This window comes from Saccopteryx leptura, chromosome 8, assembly GCF_036850995.1.
Source record: "Saccopteryx leptura isolate mSacLep1 chromosome 8, mSacLep1_pri_phased_curated, whole genome shotgun sequence".
NCBI classification, from domain to species: Eukaryota; Metazoa; Chordata; class Mammalia; order Chiroptera; family Emballonuridae; genus Saccopteryx; species Saccopteryx leptura.
In genome coordinates, this window is record NC_089510.1 from 74,604,674 (window position 1) to 74,619,014 (window position 14,341).

Genomic DNA, 14,341 nt, shown 5'->3' on the forward strand with positions numbered 1-14,341 from the left:
ACCTCACAGAGCCTGCTAGGGATGTGTGAGCACTGTGCATAGTGTCCACACCTCACAGAGCCTGCTAGGGATGTGTGAGTTCTGTGCATAGTGTCCACACCTCACAGAGCCTGCTAGGGATGTGTGAGCACTGTGCATAGTGTCCACACCTCACAGAGCCTGCTAGGGATGTGTGAGCACTGTGCATAGTGTCCACACCTCACAGAGCCTGCTAGGGATGTGAGCACTGTGCATAGTGTCCACACCTCACAGAGCCTGCTAGGGATGTGAGCACTGTGCATAGTGTCCACACCTCAGAGCCTGCTAGGGATGTGTGAGGACTGTGCATAGTGTCCACACCTCACAGAGCCTGCTAGGGATGTGAGCACTGTGCATAGTGTCCACACCTCACAGAGCCTGCTAGGGATGTGAGCACTGTGCATAGTGTCCACACCTCACAGAGCCTGCTAGGGATGTGTGAGGACTGTGCATAGTGTCCACACCTCACAGAGCCTGCTAGGGATGTGTGAGGACTGTGCATAGTGTCCACACCTCAGAGCCTGCTAGGGATGTGTGAGCACTGTGCATAGTGTCCACACCTCACAGAGCCTGCTAGGGATGTGTGAGGACTGTGCAGAGCTTCCCTAATGCGGCCCCTCCGAGCACACAGAAGAAGAGGATGTGGCCTTGACCAGACTGCTCAGAGTGTCAGCCTGGCACATGGACATCCCAGGTTCAATTCCCAGTCAGGGCATACAAGAGAAACGATCATCAGCTTCTCTCCCTCTCTGTTTTCCCCTCCCTCTCCCCCTTCTCTCTCTTCCCCTTCCACAACCAGTGGCTCGGTTAATTTGAGCATCAGCTCTAGTTGGGATTGCCAGGCAGATCCTGATCGGGGTGCAGGCAGGTTTATCTCTTTATCTCCTTGCCCTCACTTTAAAAAAAAATGAGGATGCATTTGGCACAGCAGGTAACTCAAGGAGCTTCAGCTGCCCCAGGCCCTGCCCCCTGCCCCCTGCCCCAAGGCCTGAGGGCTGAGGTGCTTGGCCTGTTGGTAACCCATGTTTGGTGCACCAGTGCTGGAAGCTCTGAACTGAGGTAGCAGGCTTCTCTCCTCAGGATCCTAATATCCCACCTGACAAGAGAATACTTCAAACAGAACAGGGCTTCTCAAAGTGTACAGACTCCAGGCCCCACCCCGGACCTACTGAATAAGAATCTGCATTTTAGTAAGTTCTCCAGATGCTAAGCGAACCATGCCTTATCTGTCCTCACACAGCAGTGCGATGTGGGAGAGGAAACAGCTCAGGCTCATTTTGCGGGTGAGGAAAAGAGGCTCAGAAAGGTTATGTCATTTGCCTCCAACTCCACACGTATTCTGACACAAGCTCAATTCTTTCCTCGGCACCAGACCATTTCCTTCAGTCACTCAGGAGGCCGAGAGACTTCGTGAAGCACCCTTGTAGGCCCTTAACAGGCATGGAGAGTCAAAAAACCCAATTTCTTCACTCCTAAATTTGAAAAAAATATATTGACTTCAAGGGAAATAGACATGAAGATATCAATCTTCAGGACAGTAGAAGACTATCCTGCTCTTTGGAGCATCACCAGGAGGGAAAAAAAGTAATATACAGAAACTATGGTGACATCTTCGACACAACCCAGAAACATGGAGATTCACTGTCACCAAAGGAAGTCAGCCTTTCCATTATTAATAGGTTACACATTGTATGGCTTTTCTTCTATCCCTCTTTCCCTAAGGCCCATTTTAATTTGTGGGTAGTAGCCTTCACTTATATTCTTTTTTTAAAAATAAAATTCAGTGCTTCAAAAGCAAAAACAAAAGAGAAAATCCCCGACCCAATTAAGAAAATTATTCCAAAAACAACCAACAAAATTGTTTTGATTTAATAACTTGAAACAAATACATCAACAATATTTTTTCATCTAGAACAAGTGACAGAAAAATACCACTTTGAATATAGGCTGGAAGGTGAAAATGACATTCCCTGGCACTTGAACGTTGGTTATTATTAACTGGTGACATCGTTTCTAAGACTTAAGATTTTAAGCCTCCAATTATCACAGCTCTATTAGAAAATAAGAAAATTGCTAGAACTACATTGGTATTGGCCTATGATTTTGAATTAAGAGAAAATCACATAGCAATCTATGGTTCTTAACCCATTAGACTCAGCCACGTGGAGAAATTAACGCCTCCAGTCATTAAGTGCTCCAAAGATATGACACGATTTGGTCAGACACTATAGTTATTTCTTACTCCAATGACAAAAGCAGTTGAGTGAGTGATGTGCAAGGAATCTAAAAATGAACTGTGATCCATCATGAAGAATATATAAATGGTGTGTGGACACAGGGGGGGGAAATCAAAGTGAATTCAGAGGCTGAAAGTCTTGGCTTCTATATTTTTTATTAGGAAATTCACTTTATCTCCAACTTAAGCTTAGCAAAGTCAAGTCTTAGCTCAGAAACTACTGTAACAAATAAGCATTGTCTGACAAAGGTGACCCACCCCCATCCCTAACTTGACTTTAAAACTTGGAGCCAGGAAGCACAGTTAGGAAGTTCCCAGAGGAATCCTCCCAGGAATAGCCCAAGCGACATTTCACGAGGAACTACATTCACTTTAGAAAGAAACCAACAATTGTTTTGTTTCAAGTTAAATGGAAAACTGAACAATGGAGAACATGGAGAAAGAAAAGGATAAAAGAAAAGTTTAGAGCATTAATGTGATAAGCATGTTAGAAAATAGTACATATAATAAATGCCAAAATTAAGAAAGAAGTTAGAGAAGAAATGGAAACTGAGACCAAGACCAAAAATCTGTATGGAATATCAACACGGTAATAATTTGTTATTTCTAAATGAGATTTTTTTCGTAGTTGTTGGTTTTGCTCTTTCATATTTTTCAAATTTATTATATTGTACTTGTGAGTCTACAGACCATCTGGCCACAGGCAAGAGAAGAGAAACCAGAGAGTGCTCTGGGAATTACTAGAGAAACAAATAAAAACTGAATGAGGTCTGAGGCAGGTACCATCGCTTTAGAGAGTATCACTCCCAGGCCAGACAAAACCTAGACTGTAGTCAGGAAAGGAGAACCAGTAAAAGGACATCAATAAGAAAAAAAGAAAAGAAATAAGAGGGAGGGAGGGCGGGAAGGAAGGAAAAGAAAGAGGCGAATCAGAGGAGCAAACTTTACTGGCATGTCTTCCTTTATCTGTTTACTCCATAAATATTTACTGAAGACCTACTATGTGTGAGGGGGCCATGCTAGATGCTAGAGGTATAACAGAATATAACAAACATGGTAGCCAGGTGCTGCTGTCCCAGGAGGCCACCATTAAACACAGTTACAGGATCTTGCAAAAAAAATGATACAAGGTGCTACAGAGGCACAGAGGAGGGGCACAAGCAGGTCACAACTAAGATGAAGTCATCAATGCCTTAATTCCAAACTCTTGGGCTGTGAGAGACTCAAGGAAGCTTATGCCAAGGTCAAGAGTAAAGATGACCAAAGAAGAAAGACCACCTTGAGAATCTATGGAGCTGGTGCAGAGGCTAGAACAGGGGTCGGGAACCTGTGGCTCTTTTGATGGCTGCATCTGGCTCGCAGACAAATCTTTAATAAAAAAATAATAATAACATTGTGCTCGCTTCGGCAGCACATATACTAAAAATAATAATAACATTAAAATATAAAACATTCTCATGTATTACAATCCATTCATTTCCTACCGCTCATGTTCATGGTTGCGGGTGGCTGGAGCCAATCACAGCTGTCCTCCAGGACAATAACAAATTTTTATTGGATAATGTGTAACGTACACAGGTCGTTGTATGGCTCTCACGGAATTACATTTTAAAATATGTGGCATTCATGGCTCTCTCGGCCATGAACCCGACCCCTGGGCTAGAAGGACAGGCAATTTCACAGCTACCCTTGGCATCACTGGAAGACTCGTCTCCAATCACCCAAGGCACTGAGGCATGTTTTTATATGTAAACTATATAGTTTCTATGATGGAAGAAAAAAACACGCTCTCCTTCTTCCTCCCCTCCTCACTCCCTTCCCACTAAGAACCTTATCCTTGCTCTGCCAAACCAATGTTTCTTCCCACAGAGGAAAGCCTTTGTTTATTTGTATGGTGAACTGTTTCCTAGTTTGTTTGTTGTTGTACCCATGGGGACCTAGAATGAATCTGATATGGGGACCATTTTTATTACCCACGCTACCACAATGGCCTCGCCTGGGGCATCAGGGCTTCTTGGAAGAACTGATTCTAAGTTGAGACCTCAGGATGAGTGGGAGTTTCTCACTGAACAGGTATATCCTTACAAGGGAGAAAACCAGCATGCGCGGATCACGCTACCATTAAACAGTTGAGTCCACAACCTACTAGGATTCCATGTTTACTAAACAATATTCTAAATATAATTCAGCTTCCCACAGGGAAGGAATGTACTGGTCAAACAGGCAGTTGTGGTTCTTGTTATAAACTAAAAAGTAAACGCCCTGAATTTTGAGACTGTCTCTTGTGAGGTGAAGCAGTCTTAATTAGCCTAGGAAGTATGGACTATGGGACCCTCTGCAGTAGTACCTTCACCAGGAGGTGGCCACCCCGCCCTCCTGGGTCGCATCGTACGCAAGGGTCATCATATGATATTTAAGGAAATTTTACGCATGGTTTCATTAACTTATTTGACTTTTAAATAAACAATAAGTTACAGTTAACAATCTGTTAAACACAGATCTAAAGGAAACAGAATTTATGCATCACATAAACTCTTATGAAACGATAATTACACTGAAAATAATTGTTTGTGTTAAAACCAACTTTGCACAAGATAAGCAGGCATCCAATCTGATTTTTTTTTTCAGAAAGTGAACATCATTTCAGCTACATGAGTTTAAGAACCCTCACTACAGAGCGTGTGATCCACACTGCTACGGCTGGTGTTGTATGCACCTGTGATTGAAACGGGAGCATCTGTTCAAATACGGCAGTGTCATTTATATAATAAAGAAAAACTTAAAGATTCTTTCTCTAAAAAAAACAAACAAACAGCTATGGCAGACCCTGGCCAGGTGGTACGTGGACAGAACGTCATCCTGCGGGGCTGGGTCATGGGTTTGAACCCCAGTAACGGCATGGACAAGAAGTACCTAATGTGAGCATAACAAAGTGGAACAACTAAGTGAGATGAGTCGATGCTTCTCTCTCTCTCTCTCAAATCTATGGAAAAATTTTTTTTAAAAACTTAACTATGGAAGATAATGGGTTAATATTCTTAGTAGTTAAAGTGTTTTTAACGCTTTGAGTAGTGAGTTTTTTGTTAACTCTTTCAAGGAGGAGATACATGAACGTTCGTCCTACTCAAAGGGTTAAACCAATAAGAAAGGACCTGCACATAAACCTACTAGAACAATCAGCTTAAGAAATTCACGAAAATAAATATGCATGGCCAACAGTACTATAAAAAATGATCAGCCTCACTACTAAAGCAAATTAAAACAATATACCAGATTAGCAAAGGTTTTTAAGATTTCTAAATACCCAAAGTTACCTGAGATTTGGTGAAATAGATGTTCGCGTACACTGCTAGTAGGAATGTAAATTAAAACTGTTTAAAAAAGAAACTCGGCAACTGAAAATTTTAAAGGTTCAGACTTTTTGTTCACAGTAATTTATCCCAAAAATATCATTAGACTAACACCTGAAGATTTGGACAAGGATGTTCAGAATAGCAAAAAAAATTATAACAACTCACAAGAGAATAGTGAAATGACTTATGGCACTATCATGGAATACTGATGAACATTTAATGACATGAAAAACATACTTTAAAGCTAAATAGAGAAAAATAAGATATAAAACTTTATACAGTACAATTCAATTTTTGTAAAAATATGTGGGGAGAGGGGTCTTTCTATAAGAACTGATCGAGGCCTTAAAAAAAATAAAAAGACTGAAAGAAATTACCCTAATTGTTAGGAGTGATTAGTATGTCAAGTGGCATTACAAGTGATTTTTATTTACTTTCCTCTGTTTTCTAAATGTTACACTGAACATCTGCTTCTTGAATAATCAAGGAATAAATATAAACTTCCCTTTTTCAAGGTGAACAGAAAAAACTTCAGATATACTCTACATTGCAGTTTAAAAATAAGTTTCACACTAGAAAAAAAGCTTCTGGAAAATTAAAGATGCAAAGCAAATAGGATTAACCTTTTACTTTATTACTAGCATACCTTTAAATAAAATCTAATTATCTAAATACTTGTATACCAGTTGGTTTATTTAACAAAAATATGTGTGCCTACTCTGTATAAGATTTTTTATGGGACTCAAGAGATAAGAGATACCCCAGCCTTTGAACAACTAATATTTTATAACTAAGTCATTTGTAGAGCTGGACTTCTAATAACAGGTCTGATCAGAGCCCTACATGAGACAATATAAAAGTAGAAACATTTTAATTATTTACCCCTTATAATTTATCCAATAGAATTCCTACCTTACAAACCCTTCTCTCTGCGGTCCCATAAAAAAGACAATGATAGCTGCCTTGTACAGCTGTCATTCAACATAGCAATAACCTGTAAATAGTTCACTACAACCCAATCCAACTGCATATCCTGAATTTCCTCTTCAGATCCTGGAAGTTTTAAGATTCAACGTGGCTTATGTAGAGTTTTATTTGCGTGGGGGGAAAATGTTTGTCCCCAGCACCTGGACCTCTTGCAGCTACTTTTCTCCAATGAGTTAAAATCAGTCCCCTATTTTTAGAAACAGAAAATTTATCCAAAATGTGAATCAAAAAAATCCTGACATGACCTACCTGCCAGACTTCAGTTATAAAACAAGTGAAAACAAAACCAGTTTAATGGAAAAGACATGGTTGACAGTTGTACCGTATTTAATAAAAACATTTTAGCCAGTTAACTCTAAGGCAGGCTAATTCAGTCACAGAAGGAGAACGAAGAAAAGACAAATATCTTAATATTCTCCTAAAATTTTTTCTTACCTTAAAATAAGAAGAAATAGATTCTAAAGCCTGGAAAGACAAAGAAGATGGATGTAGGTGTTGATCCAGACCTGTGCTTAATAAATGTTTCCTATGACCTGACCAGGTGGTGGCACAGGGGATACAGCATCCACCTGGACACTGAGGTCCCAGGTTCGAAACCTGGTGGGTGCCAGCTTGAGTGAGGGCTCACCAGCTTGAGCATGGGATCATAGACATAACCCCATGATCACTGGCTTGAGCCCAAAGGTCGCTATGCTGGCTTGAAGCCCAAGGTCGCTGACTTGAAGCTCAAGGTCACTAGCTTGAGCCCAAGATCGCTGGCTTGAGCAAGGGGTCACTGGCTCAGATGAAGCTCCCAGATCAAGGCACATATGAGAGCAATCAGTGAACAACTTAAGTGACACAACTACAAGCTGATGCTTCTCATCTCTCTCCCTTCCTGTTTCTGTCTTCTCACGCACATGTGCTAAAAACATAAGTAAATAATAAATGTGGTTTTTCAATTATTTTTATTTTATTTATTCATTTCAGAGAAGAGAGAGAAGGTGGGGAGGAGCAGGAAGCATCAACTCTCGTATGTGCCTTGACCAGGCAAGCCCAGGGTTTCAAACCGGCGACCTCAGCATTCCAGGTCAAGGCTTTATCCACTGCACCACCACAGGTCAGGCAAATAATAAATGTTTTATATGATGCTAGACATGGGTTCTTATAGCCACTGCTTAATACTTAAGTTTCTCATTACTGCCCACAAAGTTATTTCCTTTTTCTTCACAAAATGGTAGAAGGAATTAACTGTACAAACATGGCCAAAGCTATCATTTTAAAGCATACAGTGTGAGGCCATAAAGAAAAAACAATTTGGAAGTTAACAGTACATACACATGGAACGAGATTTTTTTTTTAATTGAGAGACAGGGAGGCAGACAGGCTCCCACATACACCCCAACTGGGATCCACCTGGCAAGCCCTCTATCAGGCAATGCTTTGCCCATTTGGGGCTTCTGCTCCATTGCTCAGCAACTGAGCTATTTTAGCACCTGAGCCAAGGCCATGGAGCCATCCTCTGCACCCAGGGCCAACTTGCTGGAACCATTCAAGCTAGAGCTGCAGGAAAGGAGAGAGAGAGGAAGAAAGGGAGAGAGAGAGAGAGAGAGAGAAAGGAGAGAAGTGGAAAAGCAGATGGTCGCTTCTCCTGTGTGCCCTGACAAGAAATCCAACCTAGGACTTCCACACACCGGGCTGACACTCTACCACTGAGCCAACTGGCCAGGGCCACATAGAAACAGGTTTCAATCCCTCACTGCGCATGAGCTCCACTGCTGCCAGCGGACAGGAGGGACTCCGAACACACAGTATCTGTCCTGTGAAACCCATCTTCTCCATAATGAAGCCACTTACCCCTAAAATAAAACTAGTCCTCATCATGAGTTCTAGGGCTTCTCCTTGCTATTCCAGTGGTGGGTTTAACTGAGCACATTTGCATCACAAGTCTTGGTTCTTGCTTCTGCACCCTTAGTCAAGAGATATACAGTAAGATAATAAAAAGAAAAAAGAAGCTAACTTTTACCAAAACCTTACTGTGTACACTGGGCTAAAAGCTTAGACACCTCGGCTCTGGCCAGTTAGTTCAGTGATAGAGCATCAACCTGGTGTGTGAGTCTCAGGTTTGATTCCCAGTCAGGGCACACAGGAGAGGCGACCATCCACTTCTCTACCTCTCCCCCTCACTCTTCTCTATTCTCTCTTCCCCTCCCGCAGCCATGGCTCAGTTGGAGCAAGTTGGCCCCAGGTGCTGAGAATGGCTCTGTGGCCTCTGCCTCAGGCACTAAAATAGCTCAGTTGCCAAGAACATCCCAAATGGGCAGATCATCACCCCAACAGGGGGCTGAGTGGATTCTGGTTGGGGCACATGCAGGAATGTCTTTCTGCCTCCCTGCTTCTCACTTAAGAAAAATTTTTAAAAAAGAAGTTTATGCACCTTAAACCTATGAGGAGGTGCCATGATTATCCTCAAGATGAGGCCTGACCAGGCAGTGGCGCAGTGGATACAGCATCAAATGGGATGCGGAGGACTCAGGTTCGAGACCCCGAGGTCGCCAGCTTGAGCACGGGTTCATGTGGTTTGAGCAAAAGCTCGCCAGCTTGGACCCAAGGTCGCTACCTTGAGCAAGGGGTTACTCGGTCTGCTGTAGCCCCACGGTCAAGGCATATATGAGAAAGCAATCAATGAACAACTAAGGTGTTGCAACGAAAAACTGATGATTGATGCTTCTCATCTCTCTCCGTTCCTGTCTGTCTGTCCCTGTCTATCCCTCTCTCTGACTCTCTCTGTCTCTGTAAAAACAAACAAACATGAGGAACCTAATCCTTAGGGAGGATTTGAAAACTCGCCCAAGACCTTACGGCTAATAAGAGGCAGCATCAGGATTCAAACCTGAGCTGTTGGAGTCTAGAGCCTGCAGCCTCCAACCCTCAGATACAGCATTGCTTAAATCCAGGAAGGAGCCACCGCCGGTTCCTAGAGGCCACACAGGCACTCACCTGCCCCGTCGGGAGTGATGGTTCCCAGTTTCACAGCCAGAGGGTACCCTGTGTCTCTGTAATGCTCCAGCGCATGTCCGTTGCCCCCGGAGCTGTCGAAGAACCACTTCCCGCACAGCACCGAGCCATCCGTTAGATTCAACCAGAGGTTTTCCCGCAGGTCACACTGGGTACACTTCCAACCACTGCAAAGTCATTGCAGAGTGGTTAGTACAGCTGGAATTCGAGGCATAATTAGAAAATTAACATGGAAAAAACAGAGTGCCTCAGGCTGGGGCCACCGGAAACCATCAATGGAGTAATCTGAGGTCCCTTCCAGAGCAGCAGGACACTCAGGACCCCACCCACCGCCCAGACGGGGACAGCTCCTCCCAGCTTCTTCATGATGGCCCTTTTACTTAAAAAACTAATACAGAACCTGGGGGCAGAAGGGGGAGTCATTTCCTTGAAATTCCTAGTGAAGGACAGTGAGCTTGAATAAGTTCAAAACATTAAGGATCCCACATATATAAACATCCAAAGTTCAAAAGCATTAACCACACCTAGGAAAACTAGTATAAACAAAAGCCTACTAAATGGCAAATCTAAATTAAGTAGAAAGGAAATCTACCTGGTATGTGCCAGGTACCTTACAGAAGGGCTATCATTTAATTCTAATACACGCGGCCCAGCATCAGTTCTACCATCCCGCTGTGAATGGGAGAACTGAGGTTCCGTTCCGTGCCTGGGCTAAGACTACACAGAACGGGAATGCAATACAGTCAGGGTTCAACGAGGCTGGGCACATTCCCAAGCCATCTCTCTTTCCTAAGCCCTGCTCTCTCCTTCCGGCACCTGCCTCTGGATTGGAGCCCCCAACAGGAGATGCCAATGCAGCCCAGAGGACTTTCCAGTCAAAACTGTGACAACCACTGCCTGTGGTAAGTTGGGTTCCCCAAGAAGCAGACTCTGAGCAAACAGCTTGTTTAGGAGGCGATCCTAGGAAGCACCACAGGGAACTGACACTAGAAAGGACAGGAAACCACTACGGGCACCTGGGGCCCCATACAGCTGGGGCACCCTCGGAGCTGTGGGGATCCGGGCGATAGGACCAGGCACTCCGTGGGCACTGGCTGAGGGCTGTTCCCGGAGGGCAGGAGGGACTGCGACTCCATCGCGTGTCTGACTATCCCGTGCACAGGCCTGCCTGGCGTCACAGGCAGGGGAAACCCCCAAGCAAAGAGTTGCAGGTGCCTGTAACTGGAAGCCTATGGTGGGGACGGGCAGGGGGTATGGGCTAGCCTTGTGCAGTGTCTACTAAAGGTACAGACCATTTTAGAGAGAATTTTTTAGCTTATTTTTAATAAAAGGCATCTGAGAAGGAAAGTATATTAACTACTAATTCAAGAAAGAGGTAGAAAAGTAGGTATTCTTTTGGCCAACTTCCCTCTCTGAAGTTCACCTGGGAGGAATCCTGACTCCATTGTCCAACTGCATGAGGTTACTGGCGTACTTGGATATTGGCAATTCATTTTCCCATGTGTCTGGGTCCTGCTTTCTATATGGAGATTTTGAGTTAAGAACTGCATCACAAGCAATTGTTACCTGTAAGACAAACCCAAATGTAATATATTAAAGCAGTTTGAGAAAATAGCAACTTCTATAAAAAGAATTTAAAAGTTTATTAATCAACACAGCTTAAACTAAGAAAATTCAAATGGTTTGGTTACAACAAAACAAGGTTCTGGTTTCCTGTCCCAGCGACGTCTCCTGGGTACAGCAGGGTTTTGTCCCTGGCCTAGACCTGCAGTTCTGACAATGGCAAAAACTCACAAGGAACCAAATCCAGTTCGTAAGCCCAAGTGCAGGAGTCACATTTAACAACTCCTACCTCTTAGCAGGCAGAGTGAAAAGTGTAAGGTGAACAATCTACAAGTGTGAAATTAGCCACAAAAAAATGCCTAGGATTTACCCAAAAGGTGTGTTTCCCTCCTAACACATAGACACCCTGCTATCCAATGTCTTCAACACATCACATGACAGCATGTGGTCAAGGGCACCTGAATGGACTGCAAGCAGCACAGCTCCATTACTTAATCAGGTGCAAATGTGACCCTGGGCACGGACAGCCTGAGTGTCTCTGTGCCAGATCAGGCCCCCTCAGGAGCAGATCTGTGACGTCCAGCTTGGCATCAGCTGATGTCAAGGGCATCAGAATCTCTGCTTTCTCCCAAACCCAATGCATCCTGGGCATATGCCTCTCAATATATTGGCCATTTGCTTAATGATATAAGTTATTTCTGGCTGTCTTTAAAAACATACTCTGGTGGGAATGTAAACTGGTGCAGTCACTTTGGAAAACAGTTTGGCAGGTCCTCAAATGGTTAATCAGTTACTGTATGACCTAGGAATTTCATTCCCTAGGTATATAGCCAAGAGAACTGAAAATATGTGTCCACACAAAAACTTATACACAAATGTTCATAGAAGCATTATTTATAATAGCCAAAAAGTAGAAACAACCCAAATGTCCATTAACGATAAACAGGTAAGTAAAATGTCACATGTGTATACAATAGAATGTTGTTTAGCAATAAAAAGAGACAGAGTACTGATACATGCTATGAATAAATCTTGAAAACATATACTAAGTGAAAAGAAGCCAGCCACAAAGAACCATGTTTTATATGATTCCTTTTATATGAAATGCCCAGAACAGGCGCATCCGTGGAGACAGAAAGTAGATTACTGATTGCTGAGGCGGAGCGGGATGGATGAAAGGTTGTGAGGTGAGGGCTGTGGGGTAGTGAAAATATTCTAGAATAAGACAGTGGTGATGGATGCCCAACTGTGCATATAGTAAAAGCCACTGGATTGTTAAAAATGAAAGTTTTAAACAAAAATTTGTATTCTGCATTGCTAACATCCTGCACAAGTAGCTGAACTTCATGCTAAAGGTGTTCCCCTGGGCAGCACTGATTGATCCTAGAATTTATTAAGAAAGAGACAATGGAGGAAGTTCCCTCAGCTGCTGTCTCATGCCCACCCAGCCCATGGGCAATTCCTATCCTTCTGACATCCACAACATGTTTGGAACCTCCCTCTTGGTGATCTGGACACACCCACCCCAGTCCCAGCCACCCTCACAGCGCAGCTGCCGCCACACAGCAGCCCCTCCGGTCTCCTTCCCCCAGCAGCCAGGCTGACCTGCTGCGGCTGTCACAGCCCAGCTCTCCCCAGCTTTAAACTCTCCCAGGCCTCACTGCACACCAGCACTTGCCACCTCTGGGTGAGGCACGGTCAGGAATAAGGAAATGGTCCCTGCCCCCCAAAAGCTTTTACTCCATGACAGATCAGGCATCCATACACAGAATTAAAAACTGTTTTTAAAAGATACTTCCATTCATCTCTCACCACAAGCACTGCTATAAAATTATCAAAATTCACCTCTTACTCTCCTTCCAGGGCTGGCCCTGGAGAACTAGGTAGAGTTCACCGGCCCCTACCTAATTTTATGGGGGTTTTTAACTGCCTTCGCACTTCTGGCTACGCATCCAGATATTTTTAGCCTGATCCGTTATTAGAATCCCCTTCTTGTTTCACTGTCTACTTCCCAGTCCTCATCTGAATTTTCTCTACCACCATGCATCTTTGTTAAGTGTTCTGGCTTGCAATGCACAATGTGTTTTTATTAAGATTTGGATATAATATTTCTTTTCTTTCAATATCCTTTCTTATGACACTCAACAAAATTTCCTTAATTTCTGAGCCACTACAAAACACTGATCTGGTGTTTTCAGAAGATCATCTAACATCACTTAGCAGCCCCTTTTGTGAATCATAGCTGAAGGTCAGGACACAACGGTCTTCCCCTGGATATGTTATCAGGAGTGAAGTGAGACGTGTTACTCATCCTGGCTCCACCCCAAGTCTCTTAGCCCTCAAGGTTAGTGGGGTTCTGGAACTGGCTCAAACGGGTCAGAGACTCAACTGGTAAATAGTAAGAATTCTGGTCACTAAACATGACCATTGCTAAAAATTAAATTCTATAAACTTATCATTAAAGAAAATACATTTTGGCCCTGGTCGGTTGGCTCAGTGGTAGAGCGTCGGCCTGGCATGCAGGATTCCCGGGTTCGATTCCCAGCCAGGGCACACAGGAGAGGCGCCCATCTGCTTCTCCACCCCTCCCCCTCTCCTTCCTCTCTGTCTCTCTCTTCCCTTCCCGCAGCCAAGGCTCCATTGGAGCAAAGTTGGCCCGGGCGCTGAGGATGGCTCCATGGCCTCTGCCTCAGGCACTAGAATGGCTCTGGTTGCAACAGAGCGACACCGCAGATGGGCAGAGCATCGTCCCCTGGTGGGCATGCTGGGTGGATCCCGGTCGGGCGCATGCGGGAGTCTGACTGCCTCCCTGTTTCCAACTTCAGAAAAATACAAAATATATATATATATTTTTTTAAAGGTAAGTATTCAAAACACTTTGTAATGGTTTTACTCTATCTTATTATTACCTATGTTCTCTTGAGGCTCTCTACAGTACAGCTACATGGTGTGAATGGTGGGAAATCTTTATAACGGCATGCTTCTGTCTCTTCCCAACACTGCACTCACATCATGCTAGCCTGAAATCAGCCAGGGTGGAGTACCCCCACCACAGAAACCAGCAGAGCTACAGAGCAGGACTTCTCCCCTGTGGAGCTGGCTGTCACCCACTTACAAGCACACCAACTGCTTGCATTCCTGATGTCTAAAACGAGGTACTGGATTCCAGATTATAAAATCCCTACTA

The 14,341-nt window shown here is 43.8% G+C and overlaps 1 protein-coding gene across 1 annotated transcript in view; it reads right to left on the reverse strand.

Moving 5' to 3' along the window:
• USP13 (ubiquitin specific peptidase 13) overlaps positions 1-14,341 on the reverse strand; it is a 142,528-nt gene that overhangs the window by 67,749 nt on the left and 60,438 nt on the right. Inside the window, exons 5-6 of the mRNA XM_066346842.1 lie at positions 11,015-11,157; positions 9,574-9,758 (exon numbers count right to left, since the gene is read on the reverse strand). Of these exons, the coding sequence (XP_066202939.1) occupies positions 9,574-9,758; positions 11,015-11,157 (328 nt within the window). The remainder of the gene's footprint in view (positions 1-9,573; positions 9,759-11,014; positions 11,158-14,341) is intronic.